The following is a 24,749-nucleotide window of genomic DNA, read 5'->3' on the forward strand; positions in this document are numbered from 1 at the left end:
TACCACAAGGTCCCACAATACAAGCAAGCTAGATCATGAGACGCTTTAAAATATTAAATGTTAACGTGAATCCACAAAAATTTATAAGTAGTTATTTTACTTTTTTAAACAAAGGAAATGTACAAATGCACTGCTCTATCAGTATGAAAAGAACAACAAATGTATTCTAAGGAATACATCTGCCTAGAAGGAATTTGTTTCTATTACACAAGGTGTGTACAATCTTACTCCACCTCTCCTCCCCTGCCTTATTGTACCCATCAAGTAATGTGTCATTTTGACTATAAGATATTCAGAGCTGGGTCTGTCCGGCACCTAATATTTTTGGACACACACTTTTTTTTTTTTTTTTTTTTTTTTTTTTAAGATTGCCAACCAGAAGTAGCTCACATCCCTACTTTACACAAGTAGTTAACTAGATGATTAACCATTAAGCCTATACATATCCATTAGTCTAGTCAACTACTCGCATTCCCTCTCCCCCATGCTGCATCTGTATCCAAGGCAGCAAGATGGGGGGGGTGGGGAGAAAGCAGGAACAAGTGCTGAAGGAAGCCAGCTTAAAAACCAGTTCCCCCCCGTACCGTTACCAGAGTGCCACCTGCCCCCTCCCCCCCACCTAATGCTGCTGCTTTTATTAGAGGCAGCAGCACCAGGGTGAGGGGAGGCAGCCTGTCCAAGCTCCCCACAGACAGGGGCTACTACCAGGGCTGCTGGTCACAGACTGCTTCATGGAAGTTTCCCCCCTCCCTAGCCCCAGCAGCCTCTATCCGCAGAGATCTCAGACCCCCCGCGGACAGGGGCTGCTGCCACCCCATGCTGTTGCCTCTGTATTAGAGGCCGTACTGCGGGGCAACAGGCAGCTGGTTCGTATGGGGAACTGTTTTTTAAACTGGCTGCCTTTGCGGACTGGCTCCTGCCTGGCACTGTAATACAGTGTGGGATGGCAGAGGGCTCCCTGGGAGTGGAGCTGGATTGCATTGGCTGCTGGCCCCACCCTAAGGACTACAGAATAGTCGACTAACTGCTAAGAATTTATCAGGTTAGTCAACTATTCTATTACCCGCTATCTAATATCCCTAGTGTCAAGTATCAATTCTTAATCTTTCTGAATCCATCCTCTGCATAAAACATTTTGCAACCCTCACAATTATTTGAGTAATGGGATTATTCAGGAGCATTTTGTGAGCTGCAGACCCCAAGTAGCAGTAGGGACATTTGCCATGCTCCCCATCCTTTGGGCTTCCAGAGCTCAGGCTCCAGCCCAACTCCAAGGGTCTGAGACAGCTGACACGGACCAGTCACAGGTGGTCACTACTCTTAAAGTACTGCTTTACTTTGTGATCGGTCCTGTCCGTTCCACTTCTGAACTTTGCATCACTTTATGAAACTATAGCATGAAATTACTGTGTAACAGAAAGCCTATGTGTATGTGGACTTTCCATGAAGAGGAAAAGTGATGTTATATGCCAGGGACAGCAATGAATCATCTGTCAATACTTCAAAAGGCAGTCTATTCGCAGTAAAATACCTTGTTACAATTGATTTGCTCTACCTGGAAGAAGACACTTCTGGTCTCAAGAAAAGTAGGGCCAGGAGTAACGGAAAATTACTAAAGAAGCAGGTAACCCCAGCAGGAGTCTATAAAGAGACTGGGGGGAGAATGTCACAGAGGAATGTGGAAGAGACAGACATTTTGAACCAGATTAAGATGGGGGTGGCTACTGCAAAGACAGGGTAGGCAAGGGGGCAGAGGGCCATGCCTGCCTGCCTGACAGAACACAGATTAGCTAGCCCTCCTCCCACTTGGGAATTCTTGGGGCAGATCGTGATGGACATTATGCTTAGAATGTCCTGTTGGGGTTGTTGGTTTTTTTTTGGGGGGGGGAGGGGGGAGAAACTTTCCTGTACTTTATCTGTTACTAAAAGATTTACCCAGAATTGATCACATCCTTAACACAACTAAGCTTTGTTTTTCTTCATTTAAATCATTGTTGTGGGGCAGGGCTGCGGATAAATATGCAGACTGTCCCAGGGAGAGAGGATAACCACACCCCTCTGTCACCACAGCAGCTTGAGGCCAAGTGAGAAGTGCTTGTCCACTGCAGCATCAGTGGGCACAGCAAGGGGAGGGATGGTAAACAAATGAAAAAACACCTGCTCTGAAATATATAGTTGATAGCTGACCCTTTCTCCATCCTGCCCCCTGCTGGCCCAATGGGAATGTAGCTGTCTCTGTCCCCATCTCTGGGCCTTTGTTGCCCTGTGGTCTGCAGTGTAACTCCCTTGTCAGACTCCTCCCTTTCCATTTATGAGAAACAATAGCATTCCATACACATCCCATTATCCTGGTACAACCAAACTCTGACCTTGCTTCAAGTTTTGATAAGAGGAAGCTACATACCAAATTTGGTGGTCCTAGCTCTTAGCGTTTAGGAGGAGTTCTTGAACAAATAGCCTCACAGACCGACAGACACACCTTAGTATATATTTTAGAACTAAGTAAAGAGCATAATCTTAAACTGAACAAGCTTCACAACTACTGTGTGGCTCGGAGGGAGCTAAACTCAAAAGTTTCACACTTTATAGGCTGGAACTCTGGGAGAGGGGTTTGTTTAAGCACAGGGGTGTCTGAAGGGTCAGCCCTGTGCCCAGCGGGGCTCGGTGGTTGAAATGCAAGTTCCAAAACTCCGAGGGTGCAAGAGAGAAGGTCTACACCATTAGTGTACCTAGGACTCCTAAAATTGGGGCACTGACAGAACTCCAGTCAGGCTCCTGAAGCTTAACACACTCTAGGAAAGCCACAGCAAAGAGGGTTGGATTCCTCTCACAGCAGGCCAAATGGATGGCCACAACAGGATACTCATTATGATCTGTGACATACTACCTCTTGTGGTCAATCTGGTAGGGTGGGGTGGGATGAACTAGACACAGAATAGGAGCTGCTCTAGAGTGATCATGAGAGTCAGAAGGAGCATCCACAACAGCAGCAGGATGAGCTGCTTTCACAAGGTTTTGCTGTCTAGTGATTGTGCTGCCCTTCTGAAAAGGGTGCTAACCAACAGCTGCAACCTTTGTAATACTTGAAAACGTGGATGAGAACTTTAAACTTTATGCAGTGGAGGGATATCTGGGTTCAACAGGCATGACAAAGCAGAAGAGAAATCAAATGAATACATCACTATGCCAATATTTGGCATATGCTACTATTACTTTGCCTCCTGCAAATGGGGGAACAAAGCCTGTTGAATCATGACGACAGGACATGATTAATCCAAAAAAATCATAGAAGAGCATAATTAGCACAGCAGAATCAAAGCAAATTATTCATTTTCTGAAGTAAAATTTAGTATTGAAGACATAAAAAATATATTAAGCAAGAATATTATGGCATGAACTTATGAAATACTAAACAAGTTTTCTCCCCTAACCTGACAACTTGCGTTTACTACTGATGCTTGTAAGCACCACTCTGCGTGGCAGTGTGCTTAATACAGGATCTCTATTTGACAGGTCTTAAACAGTCTGGAATTCTTAATGTCTATCTTCACTGAAAGTAAAGGGGTAAATGTCATAGTGCCTGTGACTCAGTGAGGCATAAAGATCTCAACTAAAATGGGGGAGGGAGAGGATGGGAAATAAGTTTTTGATAATTATTTTTGTTCCTAGAGGAGCCAGGATATTCAGCTTTAGAATTTCCATAGTGTAAGTACACAACTCAGCTGCAGAATACTGGCAATGTATTTTTTTCTATCAGTGATCATATGTATTTAAACATGTTCATAAGGCTCTTAACACAACAGTATCAGTGTGCATGTTACATAGGTTGGGTCATTAATATTTCCAAATATAAGGAACAAAACACTGTGGCCCACAACTCTGTGGCAGAAAAAAGGAACAGATTAATCACATAAATATCCAAAATTCTGTAACCCACAATCTGGGTGGAAATGGCTCTTAATTCTACACATAGCCAACCAAGTTCACGAATAAATATTCCAGAAGAAATGAATTCCTAAAAGTGAGGGCTTATTACCTAGAATACTCTTGCCCACAGCTCCTGAAAACATCACCTTTAGGAAGGGTTATTGCCAATGTTTTAGATGACTTAGCATCACGGTATTTGCCCTTTGAAGGAAGTGAACAGCACCATTATTTTCACCCAAAAGATTACCAGCAGCCAACACAGAGATAAGAAAACAGACATGACATGCTCTTGACAATACCAACTTCACTATCCTTTAGAGTGTACTGAAGCTTTTGAAAGGACTTCACAGTTTCTCCCCTATATCCTGGTTCTCGATCTATTTACCATTGTGGGTCACGTATGCAGTTCTCTGTGTAAACGTGGGCCATATGCATACAAAACATATTCTACTTGTATGGTCCCAAGGATGTCACGTTGGCTGCAGCCGTGTGCTGATTGGGCTGCAAGTGACCAATCCACCATGAGTGGCAAATCACTGCCCTAGGTAGAGCTTCCAATAGTCAAGTTCAGAAGTAACAAAGGCATTGATGGCTGAGAGGAGAGATCCTTAGGTATTTAAATATACAAGCTATGAGACTAGTGTATTCAAGACTTAAAAGCCACCTTTATGGTCAGAGTGATAATTCAAAAGTAATCAAGTAGACTTTCAAAGTCTGAGAAACATATTTAGGATGAGAATAAACTTGAGAAGGTGCAGCCAAAAGATGTGATTTTTCTAGAAAAATCACTAGTGCCAAAATCACTAATGCCAAAAAAGAGGATCTAAGAATGAAGTGCCTCTCCACAAACAAACAATGCTACCAGGACAGTATAATACTTAGCAATTCGGTAGCATATTTCTCACTTTTAATTAAAAGCATTGCTACTGAAGGTTTAACTGGCCTCACACATCAATGTAAGAGAAGTAGTGTTTACAATTACTGTACAGTTAATCTAGAATTACACGAGCTACATTCACTGACGATATCTATGTTTTGCTTATCGGCATTTATTCTGCCCATAGTTTGCTTTGCATCTTGCTCAATAAATATTTTGAACAAAGGTTCTCTGAAGCAAGGAACTACTTACTAACCAGACAAGGAGAACAGAGTTTTCCCAATTGTAAAAATTAAATATTTTAGCAGAGTTTAAACATACTACAAACCAGAATTAAAATATGTAGCAAAGGCAGGAGTTTAACTTACGGAATTATTGAAGTACAGTAACAGAAAAAAATCCTGTAAACGGCACACCCATCATCAATGTCTGAAAGCATGGATCCTGCACTATTCTCTGATACTGCAAAGGGTGTTATGAACATAACACAGCTGATCCTGTAGTATTTCATGGGCTAAAAAAATCTGAAAATGACAACGTGGTATCTGCCCTGCTGTGTGCCATGAAAAGAAACCATTCAAGGTTGGTTTTGGTATTCATGGAGCAGCTGCACACAGTGGACTTTTGGTTCTGGGCATAAGAAAAACGCTGAGTGGTGGGACTGTATCACTATGTGGGTATGGAAAGACACACAGTGACTGCAGAACCTATCAGATGTGTAAGAGGCTCACCCCCTCTGGTTCCAAGGATACCAAAACAGATTGCACTAACAGTGGAGAGACATGAGCGGTGACCACTCTGTGGAAACTTGCAACTGTTGAGTCACAAATCAGTTTGGAATCAGGGAGTCCACCCATGGAGTTGTAGGAATGCAGGTGAAAGGGCCATTAATCATTCTGCAACGAAAATAGCGTATGGCTCTGCTGGAAACGGGACTCCCAAACTATAGCAATGCAATAGATGGCACACTTATCTGCATTTTGGCTTCAGAGCACCTTGCAACGGAGCACTTCAACAGAAAAAGCTACTTCTCTATGGTATAGTAAACTCCAGTGGATCACAAGAGTCATTTCACTAACACCACATGGTGGACATGAAAGGTCCATGACACATGCATCTTCAGAAACACTAGCATGGAGAGAAAGCTGCAAGCAGAGATTCTTTCCACACCAGAAGATTCCAGTCAGGGATGTGGAGATACCAATAGTGATCTCTGGAGACAGTTTACTCCTTGGCTCATGAAGCCTTAGACCAGAAACTTTGACAGCATCAAGCACTTCAAAAGACTCAGCAGGCACAGAATGGCTGTTGTATGTGCTTTTGACCAATGAAAGGGTCATTGAGTCTTTTTGGCAAGTTAGATTTCAATGAGAAAACTATTATGTATAAGTAAAAGTTATTTACTTGTTCTCATAACATAAGAACTAAGGGTCACCAAATGAAATTAATAGGTAATGAGTTTAAAACAAAAGGAAGTTTTTCTTCACTCAGCACACAGTCAACCTATGGAACTCCTTGCCAGAGGTTTAAAAAGAAACATGGTTTAACACACACACACACACACACACACACGATAAATTCATGAAGGTTAGGTCCATCAATGGTTATTAGTCAGGATGGGCGGGAATGGTGTCCCTAGGTTCTGTTTGTCAGAGTCTGGAAATGGATGACAGGAGAGGGATCACATGATGATTACCTGTTCTGTTCATTTCCTCTGGGGCATCTGGTATTGGCCACTGTCAGCAGACAGGATACTGAGATAGATGGACCTTTGGTCTGACCGAGTATGGCCATTCTTATGTTCTTATTCCCATAGTCATAGCAGCCTTCTGTGCATCATGGTGCAAACCCCAGCCATGGTAAGTTCAGCCTGGAGGGGGCAGGGAAGGGACAAGATAAAACTAAGGGCTGAGGAGTTGCAGAGGGGTATCACTGCAAATGCAGAGGGCCACTTTTATGAATACTGGCAGTTTTCCATAGTAGGGAGATAGCAGCTGGTCTCTCGCGCCTGTGGGTAACCAAGGATGCATCTTCTGCTTGTGCATGGTTGCAGACCTGCCCCATGAACAGCACACAATGAGCAGCACTGGTATCTGAAGTAGTACCTGCCAACTAATGTAGCAAAATTTCCTACAGTGGGAAAAGCAAACAAGGCTCCTCTCACAAGCAACCGGGACAAAGTATTGCCAAGTACCTTCAGCAAAGTTTCCTAGAGATTTTTGTGGAGATTTCCTGAGGCATCTCAATGTACGTCACACTTTTACGCAGGGCATCCTTTATTCAGGGGAATGAGAAGCAAATACAGACAGCGCCTGAGCTGGTTATTTCAATCCCTCGTACCTCATGTGTCTCTGTAGTATTAAAGCACATACTGGAGACCCCCCCCCTTTCCTGCATCAGGTGGGCCATATCACTGATTGGATAGACCCTCCGGAATTAAATAGAGTTCCTGGCTCTGCTTGCCTGCCCCCCATTCTTCTCCAATGCCACTCTTCATCATCCTCAGGGTTCACTCTGTCAACCACCATCTCTAGCCCCCGAAAGTATCCAGGGGTTCTTGGTGGTAGAGATGAGGGTTACTGCCAAGGATGATGTTGAGTTCCTTGCAGAAGCATCAGGTCTTTGTTGATATACTACACTGATAACTGGCCTCCTTCCCTTCTGGGATCCCAGACTCAGCTCCTTGATCTTGGCATGGCACTATCTCCTCCATGTCCTGAGCAATTGGTTCTTGTGGCTAGAGCAGAGTTGTGTGTGCACAGATTCTTCTCCCTCCAGACTCAGCACATCCAACAACTCCAGTGCACTCCAGGCAGGAGTGCATTTGCTACAGGGAGCCACCAGAGCTAGCTGGACAGATGCAAAATGTGAGCTCTCCACAATAAGCAAACAAGAAGAGGAATTTCAAAAATTCCCAGGGCTTTAAAGGGGGAGGGGCACACGCCTATGTATCTGACTGCAGGGCAGCAGAGTTCAAACTGGTGACCAGAGAGATGATGGGCATTATGGGACACCTCCTAGAGACCAGTTAGGGAGACATGAGCAATGCTGACACCGCGGCACTAACTACATTGCCATAAAAGAGGTGCCTCTTGTGGTGGTGGTTTTAATATGTCAGCATAGCAGGAGAGTTAAATTGGCAAGAGGCATTGCAATACATATACCTCCACAGTGGAGTTGACATAAGCTGCCCTATGTCAAACTATGTAGTATAGACAAGGCCTAATTCACTTAACTATGGTGTACAGTGAGACAAGTCCACAATCCGCATTGTATGTACTTTCAGAGTTTATAAGCACAATAAAAAAAAAGAGCATAGTTGATAAATATCATGAAAATCACCACCTACAAATCAGTTACTCTGCCTCCTCATTCACCAGTTGATTTCTATTGTGCAGGAAAATAAAGTTGACCATAACCAAGTGAAAAAGTGAATTTTAAAACAAACTATGCTGAACCTTCTAGAGACCAGTTAAGTCTGATTTCTACACCTGTCAAACTGAGTCACAGATCAGATTTGCAGCAAAAGACTCAGCTTAACCAATAATTAAACTTGGATAATACAGAAGACTCACCACCTTGCAACTTTTTATTCAGTACATCAGGGTCAAATATTGGCCTAAAAACTATTCCTTGATAGAAAGTTAACCCAGACTCCTAGCCAAAATTATAGATTGCCATAAATACTGAAAATTACCTATTTTGCTTGAGGTTTTTGCAGAGCTAAGGATGATTATGTTAGATCACATTGATTCTTATCTATAGAGATATAGAGCTGGAATGCACCTGCTCAGAAATGCCATTGTATGAGCTATCCTTTCCCCCCATCCCCTTTCTGAAACCTCTTAAAATCATTGACTTCTTACAGCAACCAACCAACCTCCTCTCCTTTAGCAGCCTCTGAAAGGCTACCTCAAATAGTGAAAACACAGTCAACGCCCAGACAATATTCAAAGGAGCTCAATAAGATAAAGTCTTGAATACGTGGAACAGAGTAAAAGGCTAATAAATCTGCCATAAAAATTGAATAAATCAGGTACAAAGTTTACTTGTCTGCCCTCTATCATGGTGACTGATGATGAATCAACACAAATATATGCCTGCAAGAGTGAGCAACCAGAATTTTACCCAACTGAGTGGAGCAATGAAAAGCCGTGTGGCCATATACAGGCAGTCCCCGGGTTACATGGATCCGACTTACATCGGATCCCTACTTACAAACGGGGTGAGGCAACCCCACACTAGCTGCTTCCCCCCAGCAGACCAGGGAGACGCGAAGCTAGTGCCCCCCCCCCCAACAGACCAGGGAGACGCGGAGCGGCTTTTCTCAGCAGACACCTCAGCTTGAGAATAAAGGACTGAGGGAAGTGAGGTGTGGGAGAATAAAACTGAGCTCTGGAGAAATGTTTGGCTAGAGTTTCCCCTACAATATGTACCAGTTCCGACTTACATGCATACAAATTCAACTTAAGAACAAACCTACAGTCCCTATCTTGTACGTAACCCGGGGACTGCCTGTAATGGAAATACTTGTCACTGGAATCATGCAAGGTCCCCTATTGATCAGGAAAGGGATTAAAAGGAGAAGGAAAAACAGTAACTACAGGGAAAGAGAAAGGAAGCAATCTGACAAAACTGCTTTTCACCAGCAGACTGGGAATTCCCTGCCAAAAGGTAAACATCTCCTAATGAGCCTTAACCAGTGCCAAAAAGGAAGTGGAGCTAATGATGTGTGGGCATCTCCAAATCTGATCCTCCCTTTCTCATCCCAAATCCTGAAAAGGTTTCATAACTTTTTGGGAGGCAAAGGAGAAGTTTCTGGTGACCATATTGTTCCACACCCTTTAGGCATGCAGTGAACTCTAGCCCTTTGAATCACAGAAAGCTGAAGTCACACCCAGGTTCAAATCTGGCCAATCTACAATGGGCTGCAAGTTGAAATAAGAACCAGTGTTTAAACACTGTTTCAGACAAACTTATCTATAGTCCTAATTAGAGTTACCAGCACAGTCACATCTTAGAGCCCCAAAGCAAAGTTAAAATATAGTGCCCCCATAAGGTAAAAGGGACTTAACTACAAAAAAATCATCAAACATTAGAGTTCAGACACATTATCACAGCATAGCTTAGATGCATCTATGTCTAGACAACAAGGTTTTTTGCGCAAAAACCCCTGTTTTTGCGCAAAAACCAGCAGAGCATCCATACCTCAAGCGCATTTTTGCGCAAGAAAAATCGACAGAACAGGGTTTTTGACGGAGTTATTCCTCTCCCCACAAGGAATAACACTTTTTTGCGCTACAGCTCTTGCGCAAAAAGGCAAGTGTGGATGCTCCGGAGGGGTTTTTGCGCAAGAAACCCCTATTGGAAAAAGCACAGGTGCTCTGAAGGCCATCCTGTAAATGGCAAATCAGAGCTTTCTTGCACAAGAGCATCCATGCAGTGTGGATGCCCTCTTGTGCAAAAGCACATTGCTTTTGTGATGCACTTTAAGGTCTGGATGCTCTTTTGCACAAGAAGTTTTTGCACAAGAGCTCTTCCGCAAAAAGCTTCTTGCATAAAAACCCTTCAGTGTAGATGAAACCTGTAAGAAAATATTTCAACAAGTTAGAGGGTTTCCATACTCTGATAAAAATGAATTATCGTAAATGGAATCCAACAGTTTGGTCAAACTCATGGGTGAATACAAACTTCATTAGTTTCAACATATTTACCCTAAGGGTATGTCTAGACTATATGCCTCTGCCGACAGAGGCACGTAAAATTAGACTACCCAACATAGTCAATGAAGCGGGGATTTAAATATCCTCCGCTTCATTAAAATAAAAATGGTCACCACGCTATTTACTCTTTCTTCAGGTGAGGCTATCTACCCTGCAGGGTTTTTCCGGGATACCTCCCAGAAAAACTCCACCGCATCCAGGTATCCCAGAAAAACTCTGCTATGTCCAGGGAATGCGTTTGCTCTTTCGCTTTTTCTTGCGGAAGAGCGAACACGCACTTTGGGGGAGCCCTGAATACCCTGTTGTATGAGGAATAAGGGCTCCTCCAAAAAAGGAGGCGGCTTTTCCGCCATTTGGCCCCATCTATATGGGGCCAAATGGCGGAAAAGCATTCAGAAAAAGTTGCGCTGTATCTGAAAAAAAGTCATAGTGTAGCCCAAGAGTCCCAGACAACTTCAGCTATTTAGATACACACAACTTGTATGCAATAACTATTCCCAAGCAGCCCTTCCAAGGTAGTTACCTAATTTTTTTTTTTTAAAAAAAAAGAGTGCCCATTCTCTCTAGGGATGTTAGATATAACCAATTAACAGATAAGCTGCTGGTCTCAGTTACATTCAGTAGGCTTCCAGGGAGGCAGCTTCGCTGTAGGAGGACAGCAAAGTCTCCTCCCTGAGAGCCAGGGCAGCAGGGGCTGGTGACCCTGATCCTAAGGAGGTTTCCCTGTGCTGCAGGCTCTACAGCACAGGTAACCATGTAACGGCTGAAATTTTCAGCAATTATACGGTTACTCTATTACACGAATTTTAAACATCCTTAATTCCATCGCATCCTTTCCCAATTCTTAACATAAGAAAGTGGCATCAAGGGATGTGAACAACTAGTCAACTATCCAATAAACAAATGCTTATCAGATAGTCGACACACTAGTCAACTAGTCGCTTATCCCCCCACCCACTTGCTACCGCCATTAGAAAGAGGCAGCAAAAAGGCGGGGGGAAGGGGGCTTCAAAGTGGCAGCGCTGCGTGCAGCCCGGGGCCAGACTCTGGGCTCCACACAGGACTGCTGCTCTGAGATGCCGCATGCAGCCCGGGCCCAGATGGGGGTTGCACTCAGCTCATCAAAGCGGCAGCGTCGTGTGCAGCCCAGGGCGGCAGCTCCACATGGAGCCCAGGGTCAGCTGTGGACTCCCCCGACCCTGGTCTCCATACGGTGCTTCTGCTTTGAAACGCCACGGGGAGCATATGGTCAGCAGAGGACTGCGTGAGTCCCCCTGGGCCAGTTGCTACACTTAAAAGTCAGAGGTGCTCTTATCAATTACCCAATTAATCTAAATGTAACATTGCTAGTAGCACCCACTTTGTATTTCATCTGAATAAGGCATCACAGAAATTAAAGATTTAAACAAAACCAGTAGTAAAGAAACAGGAAAGTGTGCATCCCTCAAAAATCCAAGACACTACAAAACCAAAAAGACATTAATTGTGAAAAAATATTTCAGTAAGACGATTAATGCTTAATCTATTAAAATGTGACTATACGAAAACTCCTTCCAGTATCACTGGATTATCTTACATTTCATTCAATGAACACAAGAGAGGAAAAGTACAAGTTAGAATCAGGGTCGAGGTTCTCCTTTCATTTCACTTGGGCAGATTGCAACTGTTTAACAGAAACAATTAGAGTCTCCCTCTGATAGGATTTAATGAGTTCTACTTGTTTTTTTTTTTTTTTTTTTTTTTTTTTTTAAGAGAAAGATCTCAGAAATATCAAACACAGAAATGAGAAAGAACAAATCATATAGTCTACCCCCAGGTGCTAGGGCAGGATTATTCCCTACAGTACATTTTCTAGTGCTTTGTGCAAACCATACAGTATCCCCCAACACATTATGCAAATGATGCATACATAAAAGCAAATAGACTATCCATAATTAGTACAGGCCTCAGAGGAGACACCTCATTCACCCTCAGTGAAGCAGTAGCAGCTGGCAAAAGGGAATAAAGAAATTGGAAACAAAAATAGGTCCACTACCTATGCTCCCAAGAGTGTAAACTCATGACCGCAAGCAAGATTCAAAACCGAAACAGCTGTTCGTATTTTTCAGAATTAAAGAAGAGTGCCGACACTGAACCGCATGTCTAGCACAAAGTATTTGCGAACAGCATGAACCATACCAGCCTCCCCAAACTACAATACCCATTCAGTCTAGTGATAGCCCACAATGCTTTGGGTAATGTAGTATCTGTATAAAAGAGTTCACAGTACACAAGCTGTTATAACTGAAGGCAAAAACAGAGTTTGCTTTCAGTTGAAAGCAATTCAGTTATAGTCCACTGACTAAGCCAGAAAAAAAGCAATAGCGCTTTGAGGTAAAAGAACTGTACAAACTAAGGAACTGAAGAAGGAAGCTGGTGAGAGGTGAGGGGGACATGGCTCTAAAAAGGAAAAATGGAAAGCTTAGCAATATACTCACATACATGAAGCACTTCTACTAAGAAATAGCAACTTTCTAAACTCATCTTACTTTTGGGGAAAGCATTAATGTTAGCATCTCTTACAATGCAAAAATAAAGTAAAGTTAAAAGCTTACTGATCTTAAAAACCAAGATGAAGTCACAAGGCAGAGCATGTTTCATTGACATTCTGAGGATTCTAGCCACAAAGCTAGTGTAAGCAGAATGCACCCCATTTCTGGCAAAAAGAATGCATTTTGATGAGGCTTTAAGGTTTTTGCACACATTTATTAAATATTTATCTCAGCATGAAACTGGGAGTGAACATGGGACTCTCGGTTTAGACACTTACATGCAAATGATACGCCGGCTATGTTTAAATTAAAAGCCAAGTCTTGTTTAATACATCCTTTACTGTAATCCTCACTGACTCTAACCAGAATCATAACCCTTTGTAGTGACTGCTGAATAACTCAAACAAAGACATAGGCTCCTTTCCCAAAGAGTATGAGTTTTAAAACACAATCTGTGAAAAGGGTATGAAGGGGATTACCTAAGTATGTACAAATATGTTTTTATTATTATAAAGAGAGGAAGACAGTTGTCCCCATCCATTGTTTAATCAAGCCAAATAAACTAGGGTCACTAACTGTACAAGATGAACTAAGCTCAAAATAAAGACCTCAAACCTTGGCATGTAAGTATATTGTATAGCTAGTAGCTCAAGTCTTTATTGCTCTATTCAAAACAATGATATCATATTAACAGCTTAACCCCATTGTTATTCAACAATTTCCTTTAACACACACACCACCTATTTCTATCCTGTATAAAACAGGACAAACTATGGAGAAAAAGTCATTGAACAGTATCTAATAAACAAGCTTATCTTTTCTGCCCTCCTCCAGCTCTTATCATTGGGGAAAACACCAGCAAACAGAGAACTGGGTTGTGTTGTCCAAATAGTCAGCAGAGAGCTGAACTACAGACCTACTAAAGATAAATTGTGTTCAAAAAAAATTTACATGAAAAGTCCACAAGTTAAATGCATTTATATGAATTGCACCAGCACCACACACATTATGTACTTGTGTTCATTTGAGTGTTCCTAGAAAATACACACAACAGCTTTCACATTTTCAAAGCCATTTCTGTTAACATTCAATTACATTTTACAAGACGACTAACTACTAAAGATATTTTGTGTATTATGAAGAGTATGCCAAGTTCAGAAAAAGCATAATCCTGCCATATATAAACCATGTCAGCAGAACAAGTGTTTCCACTAAGTACTTCAGTAATCTTTCAGGAAAAAAAGTAACTTGAATAAACAAAGTTATGGGGCAGAAATGTCAGTGAAATGTCATTTTAACATTAACTGGTAAATTTCAAGTTAAATAGATTTACAAAAAGTGAATACAAACCCTATACAAGTGGAAGGATGTTAAAATGCGACTATCCGGCTAATCTGGCTAACTGTACAGTCAATAAAATTAATCAATAAGTGCCACTGTGCAGAGCTACAGTGAGGGTAGCTCTAGGAGCCCACTCCAGCCAGGAATGAGCAGTCCTGGTTCGTGCCAGCTCCAGAGCCACCCGCGCCATGGTTCTGCATTTTAAATATAGTAAGAGCCCCTGGGCTCTTACTACATTTAAAACTCAGAAGCGCAGCAATCAGTGCTAACAGGGACTGCTCAGTCCCAGCTCACGCTGACTCCAGCAGCTCCTATCCGCCACGAACAAGGGCTGGTGTGAGATTGCAAAGTGATCTGGCCATGGACAGGGGCTGCTGCCTTAGCAGCCCCTGGTTGCCACAAACAGGGGCTGCTTGGTGGCAGCAGTGCCTGTCCAGAGGGGAGCCCAGCTCCCTGCTGGGACCCCTGCAGATGGAGCCTGCTTCTCAGCAGCATTCTCTATCCCCCCAGAAGTAGGGAGGGACAGGTGGCACCCTGAGACGGTGCGGGGGGAAAACCAGCTTTTAAGCCAGCTCCCCCACAACACCAACTCCTGTCCCCCCCCACTTGCTGTGAGCATGGGTGGGCCACAGAGAGCATGGTGCAAGCAGGGACTGCTTGAGTCCTCGCTCACCCGTGTTCCCTGTGGCACTTCTGCTTTTGAAATGTACAGTTCAAAAGCAGAAGCACCCGCAGTTGGAACAGCCCAAGTGTGGACTGAAGCAGTCCCTACTTGTGCCACTTCCTTCCCTTTGTGCCTCTGCCTTCCCTCCTCCCCATGGAGACCGGGCTGAGGGGAAGCAATTTAAAGCCGGTTCCTCCCAACATCAGCTCCTCCTCCCTCATAGAAGTAGCAAGGGGGGGAATGGAGTGGCTAGTCGAGTCACTACTCAACTATCCAATAAGCATTTGCTTATTGTAGAGTTGACTACTCACTAACATCCCTATACAAAGGAGCTTCAAATTCTGCCAGAAACTGTTTAAGTAGTAACTAAAGAATTCCTTGCTGCAGTGTGTACAAGTATGTATTTTCAGACAGACAGACACACACACACACAGACTTATTTTTCATTCAGAGATTTTAGGATTAATTCTGCAAACTATTAAGTGACTCCTACAAATGTGTCAAGAACTTTGAAACAGTCATTGTATGGCAGAGGGTCTCTCCAAACTTAAGAATTTTAAGAACAGCTATTGCCTAGTCTCGCTGGAAGTGGGGATTGTCTAACTTGTCACTAATAACTGCATTAGAAGGTTCTGCTTATCCCTCACCTAGATTAGCTCAAGATAGTACCAAAATAAAAACTATTTAGGATTTCCAAACATGAACTCTTTGTATGGCAGAAAATATTACAACTTCTGCTCTATTCATTCTCTCTCTCTCACACACACACACACACAATCAAAAATAACACTTTTGAAATCAGCATCATTATTCTAAAATGACCGATCAAAACTTGACCCAGACATTTTGAAGCCTAACCAACACCAACTTTTTATCTTGGAATTTATATTATACATACTTATTCTCTGATTGAAACATGTGCATAACTCCGTATCACCACAAATTGCATATGCTTACTGAAAGGAGTACTAATCCTAAGAGACAAAGTTCTGTACATTCATTCAGGAACTTGTTATGAGTCAATGTTTTTACACAGTGGCTAAGCTTTACAGTCCCACAGTCACTAATGTGCTGAAAAAGTAGTGGTTTTCGAAGGTAGCAAGTTCAATGAAAGTTTAAAGGGTTGACCACAAATATGTTCATAAATATTATGAGAACACAAAGTCCATAGCTCACTAAACTTATACAGTATTCATCAGACCTGACACTTTGATTAGCTGTCAATTTGCTACTGTATGTCAGATCTCCCCTACAGAAGCCTTCTAGACACCTAGCCATATCCAAGCATTTATTCCCCACTTAAAAAGCTTTCAAAAGTTTCCACGATAGCTATTCCCAACAATTTAGCTGGCAGTTAAACTGAACATAAACATTTATTTTGGGGTTCTCTCATCCTGAGATTTTAGTGAAACATTTTGTTTCAAAGAAACATTATAATTAAAATTTATACAGAGCCCCAGCGATCCACTGACTGTATGTGTTGTACTTATGCGAAGCCCCAGCAGTCCACTGATTGTATGTGTGCCTATCGATGTTTCCAGTTTGTCAACCTCACGGAGCCCCTGGAGATGTCCCACAGAATGCTGGGGCGCCACATCTTTCTTCTCCACAAATGCAAAGTGCTTCACTTAGGAAGGAACAATCAGATTCTCACGTACAGAATCAGAAGTGACTGTCTAGGAAGGAGTTCTGCAGAAAGGGGTCATAGTGGACCACAAGCTAAATATGAGTCAACAATGAGACACTGTTGCAAAAAAAAGCAAACATGATTCTGGGATGCATTAACAGGAGTGTTGTGAGCAAGACACGAGCGGTCATTCTTCTGCTCTACTGTGTGTTGATTAGGGCTCAATTGGAGTATTGTGTCCAGTTCTGGGCACCATATTTCAAGAAAGATGTGGAGAAACTGGAGAAGGTCCAGAAAGGGCAACAAGAATGATTAAAGATCTAGAGATCATGACCTATGAAGGAAGACTGAAAGAACTGGGCTTGTTTAGTTTGGAAAAGAGAAGACAAAGGGGACATGATAGCGTCTTTCAGGTATCTAAAAGGGTGTCACAAGTAGGAGAGAAAAAAATTGTCCTATCCTCAGATCAAGGAGAAGCAGCAATGGGCTTAAACTGCAACAAGGGAGGTTTAGGCTGAACATTAGGAAAAACTTCCTGTCAGGGTGGTTAACACTGGAATAAATTGCCTAGGGAGGTTGTGGAATCTCCATCTCTGGAGATATTTAAGAGCAGGTTAGATAGACATCTATCAGAGATGGTCACTCTAGACGGTACTGGGTCCTGCCATTAGAGCAGGGGACTGGACTCAATGACCTTTAAAGCTATAAAAATGGTGACCTGGATGCTTTCTTCTCAGTGGAAATCCAAGATAATAACCATAATGTGGATTATAGATCAACTGTTCAGCAAGTTGAGGGGGAGAAGGGACCCTGGCTTATGGGGGAAGGGGAGGGAGAAGGGGTGCAGGCTGGTGGAACAGGGGAGAGGAGGGAGAAGGGGAGCCTGGGCTGGCACAGTGGGAAAGAGAGAAGGGGCCCAGGCTGGGGTAGGGGCGGGGGGAAAAGGTGGAGGGCCTAGGCTGGCATGCCATGAGAGGGAAAACGAACCCGGGCTGGCATAGCTGCAGCCCAACCCTCCCCATTTGGTCGGGGGAGGGGGGCAGCGCCAGGGTTACCTACCCCCCCATGAGAGGGATGTTGGCAAGCGCAGCGACTGAATAGTAAAGTTTCAAAAGCTGTATGAAGTTAGTGTTCAATTATAAACTTTTGAAAGAACTATGACATTTTCTTCAGACTTATGAACATTTTAAAGTTATGAACAGGGCTCACCGAATCGCGGCGAGCCCCACTCGCCAGCCGCGCTGTCCGGCGATGTGCGCATGCGCAGAGTTCTGCGCATGCGCAGATGGCCCAAACCCGGCTCTTCCAGGTTACAATCTACTCACCACAGGCGAGTAGATTGTATTATTTGTCGAGCCCTGGTTATGAATACTCTCCATTTCCAAGGTGTTTCTATCTCTAAGCTTCTAATGTACCATAGCATGTTAAAAATATATAGCATGTTAAAAATACAAGGAGTATGTTCCCCAATGTGTGGAGGATAACAAGTTGCTTATGGTAAAGGATTAATGGTGATAGAGAAAGTTCTGTGATCATTGCTTCTGTTTGCAATTCCACTTCTACAATTTCAAAGAAAATAGCATGCTGCTCTTTCACTGAAAGCTGCTTCTCTTCCCTGCCAGCTCCCAATACTGCTGTTTATAAGAGCTGCCCCCATAAATTCAGGCAGAAGTCTGAAAGACCAAATTTCTGATCTCCGCTTTCACAATAATAATTTCCTCAAGGGGAAAGAAGAAAAAGCCACCACACAATTAAAAACCAAAGACAAAAAGAAAAACTGGTAAAGAACAGGAGAAAATATGGATTAAAATTAAGAAATAATAGGAACTGTGCAGGGCCATAGCAGAACAAGGGGAGCACTAAATACCAATAAAACTCAAAGAGGGTGGTACAAAGTGGGAAACTATTGATTCAGTATGTGCCAGTTGAAACATCCAAGATGCATCCCCTCACTCTCACACTTCTGTGCCAGAACACACCTCTTCTCATGGGATATTTCTTCTCTTCCCATAAAGGGTGACACTGAAGGCTGAAATGCTTGACTTGATTGTCACAGAGGGTTGGAACAGTATTAACTAGCTAAAAAATTTACAGAGGACATAATTTCATTGAAACTCAAACTCAGCTCCTCTCGAAATAGTGAACTCAGGTTGTATCTTGGGACCTATCATACCAACAACATCTACATGTAGATCAATTTGCAGTCCACTATTAAACGTACATGTGCAATACTGAGTTGTGAAGAAAAATTGTATATCCCCAAACTGACAAAGTATTTGTTACAATCTAGTCCACATAACTGTTATATGGTGTCAAGATGACCACACTGTGACTAAAACCCACTATTAGCTGGGATCTGTTTTTGCAATCTTAAAACATCTAAATGTCTGTAATAAAAGATGTTTGAATATCCCAGTGCAAATTATCAGCCTTACAAATTCACTCTTTAAGAGTTCAATTCTATTTATACCTACATAAATGCTATACACCTAATCCTAATTCAGGGCTCGCCAGCCACGCAGTTCTGTGCTCCACGCCGGTTCTTCCGGGTGTAATCTACTCGCCACGGGCGAGTAAATTACAGTATTTGTCGAGCCCTGCTAATTCAATCAACCATATGAGGGAGGAGGCCCAAACTAGAAATAACTTTTGCGATAACCTTCAAGGTTAAAATTATATTCTGTAAAATTAGAGCCTCACAAAAAACTCTTACTTCTAGGCTGCGTCTAGACTGGTAAGTTTTTCCACAAAAGCAGTTGCTTATGCAGAAAAACTTGCCAGCTGTCTACAGTGGCCACTTGAATTTGCGCAAGAACACTGACGATCTAATGTATGATCAAGAACACTAACGATCTAATGTATGATCATCAGTGTTCTTGCGCAAATACAATGCTGCTCCCATTCGGGAAAAAGCCCCCTTGTGCATATGCTTTTGCACAAGAGGGCCAGTGTAGACAACTGAGAACCATTTTGTGCAAAAAAGCCCCAGTGGCAAAAATGGCGATCAGGGCTTTCTTGCACAAAACCGCATCTAGATTGGCGCGGACGCTTTTCCGCAAAAAGTGCTTTTGCGCAAAAGCGTCCATGCCAATCTAGACGCTTTTTCCGCAAATGCTTTTAATGGAAAAACTTTTCCGTTAAAAGCATTTGTGGAAAATCATGCCAGTCTAGACGTAACCCTAGAGTATTTAGAAACATATAAATGGCATTAAATTAAAACTTTGAAAGGATCCATCAAGATTTTTATCTATCATATATACTGTCCACAGTCATACGACAGATGTATCAACTGCTGTAGGTGAGAATCTCCACTACAAATATCTTATTTTCAACAGATTATAATTTGCCTGTGAAACTGACACTTACAAACTATGTCTATAATCAAAGGATTCCATATCTGGTTCCAGCCATCAGGGTTAGATGTGAGCTCTGAGCTTTTGCTTGCCAAGGCAGGGCAGGTGGATCCCTGAGCCAGCCTTGCAAAGAGAAGTCCCCTTGCTACAGGGTGCATGACTGTGTACTGTTCTCCTGGGGGCTGGCTGCTTGGTCCTGGGAGGAGGAGGGTCCTGCTGCTCTCACAGGGTCAGGTATGGGCCAGGAGCCATCAGCCCCCAGGTCCCCTGGATCAGGGTCCCCTCCTTTCCTAAATTTTCTAAAGTTTGTTCCTCCGGTGTCCAGAGCAAGGCCAGGTAAGTCCAGCTAGTGTTCCCATAAAGGTAAGTGATACATTTTCCCCAAGAATTCTCAGGCTTTCAGTTATGCAGATAACTTTTGAAAAAATCTCAATTGAATTAACACTGTCACCATCCAGCACAATCCCACTTTAACCCCTAAGGTTTTAACTAACAAAACAAAAGCAAACAACTTCTGAATTACGACAATCTTTCTCCTGACGTCACCCTGGTGTGCGAAATATTACAGGGCTCTCAATACTAGGATGAACTTACAATACCATGTGTGTTGCTATTACATCAAGTGACTGGAATGAATCAAGGCAATTGTATTAAAAAAACCCAAATCTTAATATTACAATACTTATGGTGACTTTAATGAAGCATTTGTGTTATTGATGAAATTCAGAAGTATGACTGGCCCCCCTCAATAGAAAGGACAGACATTTCATTGTCACATGGGAAAGAGGATAGAACTTGTACTGGCTGTAGGCTCACTGTAATAGATATTCAGCATGTTGATTTTCTTATTGAACTCTGAACCAAGACAGTTCAAGTGAAGCCCTATAATAATAAGAGCTGAATAAAGTCAAGCTTGATGTCCAGTACAGATTAATTATGAAGCATTGGGACCAAGTAACGTGACAATACGAAGTGCAAAGGTTGGAGCCCTTCATGCCAGGTCTACTACTCTGAACAGAGTAATCAATACACACTGTTTTTAAAAGCTAAACACACACAGGAACTCCCCACTAACACCACTGGGTATACAAATACTCCCACAAAGATTTAAACCAAAGCCTAAGGCAGCAGGTTCATGCGGCTTCAGGAATCTATCTGCCCACAAACATTTCTCAGTGGAAGGTGTTGGAGTTTGCCTGCAAAAGGAGAAGAGGGAGAGAGCCAGACACCAATGGCACTCTAAAGCAGCAGGCAGACCAGGCCAGGCTGCCCCACCAGCACTGACATCCCGGGGGAGGGTGGAGTGAACGGGTCAGGCAGGCCAGGCTCCCGCTCCTTCACACCGACAACACCCGAAAGCTGGGAGAGGCCAGGATGCCCCCACCTCACGAGCGTGTGTTGGGGGTGGAAGAAGCCGCTTAAACTTTGCGGCGATCCCCCCCAGAGGAACGGCGGCGCCACCCGCTCCCAGGGGCGGCAGATCCCGGCTCCCAGCGTCCCACTCTGAGGCGGGCGGGCGGGCAGGAAGGAGCGGAAGGAGGGAGGGGGCGGCCATTAAGCCAGCTCCAGCTAAGCCATTCCCGGTACTCAGCGCCAGCGGGCCTAGCACGGCGCGCCCCCTCCCCCGCCTGACGGGACCGCACCCCCGCGCACCCCGCTTCTCCTACCTGGCTGCCGCTGCCGCCGCCCGCGAGCTGCTCGGTGCCTCCATCTGCCCCGGGCGGCCCCGCTGCCCATCGGGTCGCCATTATTTCATTCCCGGTTACAAAGGAGGAGCAAATCCTCTGGAGCCCTCATTGGAAAACACACGCTCGCCCGCCCAACGCCCCGCAGCAACCCGAGCCGGCCCCGCGCTGGGGGGGGGGAGCTTCACCGAGCTGCCATGGGGCAGGACAGGACGATCCCCGGACTTCAGCTGAAGTGCCCGGCTTCCACCTTCATGGCTGGCGAGGGAGAGAGGGGAGATGTGTCAGCGCGGGGGTAAAGCCGCCGCCGCCACCCGTCCCTTGTTAGGCTAATTGCACTGGCTCGTCATCTTCCTCCTCCTCCTCTCCGGAGCCCCAGACACGGGGGGAGCGGGAAGCGCCCACCGCCTCCGCTACACACAATCCTCCGTGCCACTGGGAGGGGGTAGGTGACCCAAGGGCGTGGAAAGAAATCCCGCTGGCCGCCGAGGCGCCCCCTCCCAGGCACGGCGAAGGCAGGAACCCGCCCGGCGCAGCCCTCTTGGGGACTTTACTCCTTGGCCCGGCCAACTTTGAGCAACTTCGGAGAGAAGAGAAACAACGTCTCGGTAAAGGCTGCAGGGAGCTTCCCGTTCTTGCAGCCAAGCAGGGGACTGAGGGCGTCTGCAGAGTTACAGGGGCCCGGTGTTAAATCCCAGACCGTCCTTCTGGTGCCTCAAAGGGAGACCCCCGCGTATTACAGCAGGAGAAACCTGGCAACGTCGGAGCTGTGATGTGGGGGGAGTTTGGCTTGCGTGTGTTAAACGCCTCCACGTTTCTCTGCGTTCCTGGAGCTATTCCTGATCAAAGCCGCACAGCACGCACAACACCCTCCCTACCGACACCCACCCCAAACACCACTTCTGCCCGCGCTGCCTGGCCGGCCAGCTCGCACGCCCAGCCCCGAGGAGCAGCAGCCGCTTGAGCTACTCCCTCTGGGAAGACGCGTGGCAAATGAAAGCCAAGTTCGCGCTCATTCTCCCACCGCGGTGCCCAGGGCTATCATGCAGACGGTGCCAGCTGCACCCGGATCGGCGACAGCTGGGCGCTGCGTTCCCCAGCTGGGCACTGCCCGGAGGGTGCAAGCGGGGCTATTTTTCCAGCTCTAGTTAATACACTTGCTACAGCGGCTCGCCTCAGGGGCCAGAGACTCCCCTGCGATCATCAACACAGACACTGCCCGGAGGATTCCCCTCCCCCCAAAGCCAACGCCGCACTGCCTCCCCCACGGGGTCCCTCGGTCGCCCTGAGGCTCTGATAATCATTCACAGGACTCTCGTGACCCCTCTCCCCCAGCTTCTCATTGGCTAACGAGAGCGGGACCTGCCCCCAAACCCGACACCCGCTGCTCTCAGCAAAGTTCCCGCACCCCGGTCGGAAGCAGAAGCTTGGAGATCCGCGGCTCCCGAGCAAAATCCCCACCCCCTAGCAGCTCCACCAGCCGACACTAGCAGCGGGCCCTGAGCTCCACGCTCAGCCCGACAGGACACCATCACGCAGGGCCCTGGTGGCGAGGTTAGAAAATGCCTTCCTGACACGCTCCACCCCCAGAACCACCCCTGGCTTGGCTGCGGTGAGCCACCAGAGGGAGCTGGGGAAAACGCTTCACACCCAAGGCTGTGGCAACAGAAGCCATACTCCTGCCTCCTTGCTCCCACCAACCGCCTGCTATCCCCAGCCTGGTCCTACTGTTTGGGCTGTACACAGCCAATGCAGAACCAGCCTTCCAGGTCCCTTTCTCTGAAATTTGCCTGCCATCGCCTAAATAAAGAACGTAAGAACGGCGTACTGGGTCAGACCAAAGGTCCATCTAGGTCCAGTATCCTGTCTACCAACAGTGGCCAGCACCAGGTGCCCCAGAGAGGGTGGACTGAAGACAATGATCAAGCGATTTGTCTCCTGCCATCCCTCTCCAGCCTCTGACAGACAGAGGCCAAGGACACCATTTTATCCCCTGGCTAATAGCCTTTTATGGACCTAACCTCCATGAAATTATCTAGCTTCTCTTTAAACTCTATTATAGTCCTAGCCTTCACAGCCTCCTGTGGCAAGGAGTTCCACAGGTTGACTACGCGTTGTGTGAAGAAGAACTTTCTTTTATTAGTTTTAAACCTGCTACCCATTAATTTCATTTGGTGTTCTCTAGTTCTTCTATTTAGGGAACTAATAAATAACTTTTCTTTATCGGCCCTCTCCACACCACTCATGATTTTATAGACCTCTATCATGTCCCCCCTCAGTCTCCTCTTTTCTAAACTGAAAAGTCCCAGTTGCTTTAACTTCTCCTCATATGGGACCCGTTTCAAACCCCTAATCATTTTAGTTGCCCTTTTCTGAACCCTTTCCAAGGCCAAAATATCTTTTTTGAGGTGAGGAGACCACATCTGTACACAGTATTCAAGATGTGGGCATACCATAGTTTTATACAAGGGCAGTAAGATATTCTGGGTCTTATTTTCTATCCCTTTCCTAATAATTCCTAGCATCCTATTTGCCTTTTTGACCGCCACTGCACACTGTGTGGAAGTTTTCAGATAACTGTCCACGATAACTCCAAGATCTCTTTCCTGATTTGTCATAGCCAAATTAGCCCCCATCATACTGTACCTATAGTTGGGGTTATTTTTCTGATGTGCATTACTTTACACTTATCCACATTAAATTTCATTTGCCATTTTGTTGCCCAGTCACTCAGTTTGGTGAGATCTTCTTAGAGTCCCTCACAGTCTGCTTCTGTCTTGACTATCCTAAACAGTTTTGTATCATCTGCAAACTTTACTACCTCACTGCTTACCCCTTTCTCCAGATCATTTATGAATAAGTTGAAAAGGATTGGTCCCAGGACTGACCCTTGGGGGACACCACTAGTTACCCCTCTCCAATCTGAAAATTTACCATTTATTCCTACCCTTTGTTTCCTGTCTTTTAACCAGTTCTCAGTCCAAGAAAGGACCTTCCCTCTTATCCCATGGCCATGTAATT

At 44.7% G+C, this 24,749-nt stretch overlaps 1 protein-coding gene across 1 annotated transcript in view; it reads right to left on the minus strand.

Moving 5' to 3' along the window:
- ARHGAP21 (Rho GTPase activating protein 21) overlaps window positions 1-23,154 on the minus strand; it is a 203,229-nt gene extending 180,075 nt beyond the window's left edge. Inside the window, exons 1-2 of the mRNA XM_075922534.2 lie at window positions 23,137-23,154; window positions 21,711-21,986 (exon numbers count right to left, since the gene is read on the minus strand). Of these exons, the coding sequence (XP_075778649.2) occupies window positions 21,711-21,791 (81 nt within the window). The 5' untranslated portion in view covers window positions 21,792-21,986; window positions 23,137-23,154. The remainder of the gene's footprint in view (window positions 1-21,710; window positions 21,987-23,136) is intronic.
- Between the last annotated feature and the right edge of the window lie 1,595 nt (window positions 23,155-24,749).

This window comes from Pelodiscus sinensis, chromosome 2 (genome assembly GCF_052426305.1).
Source record: "Pelodiscus sinensis isolate ZL-2025 chromosome 2, ASM5242630v1, whole genome shotgun sequence".
NCBI lineage: Eukaryota > Metazoa > Chordata > Testudines > Trionychidae > Pelodiscus > Pelodiscus sinensis.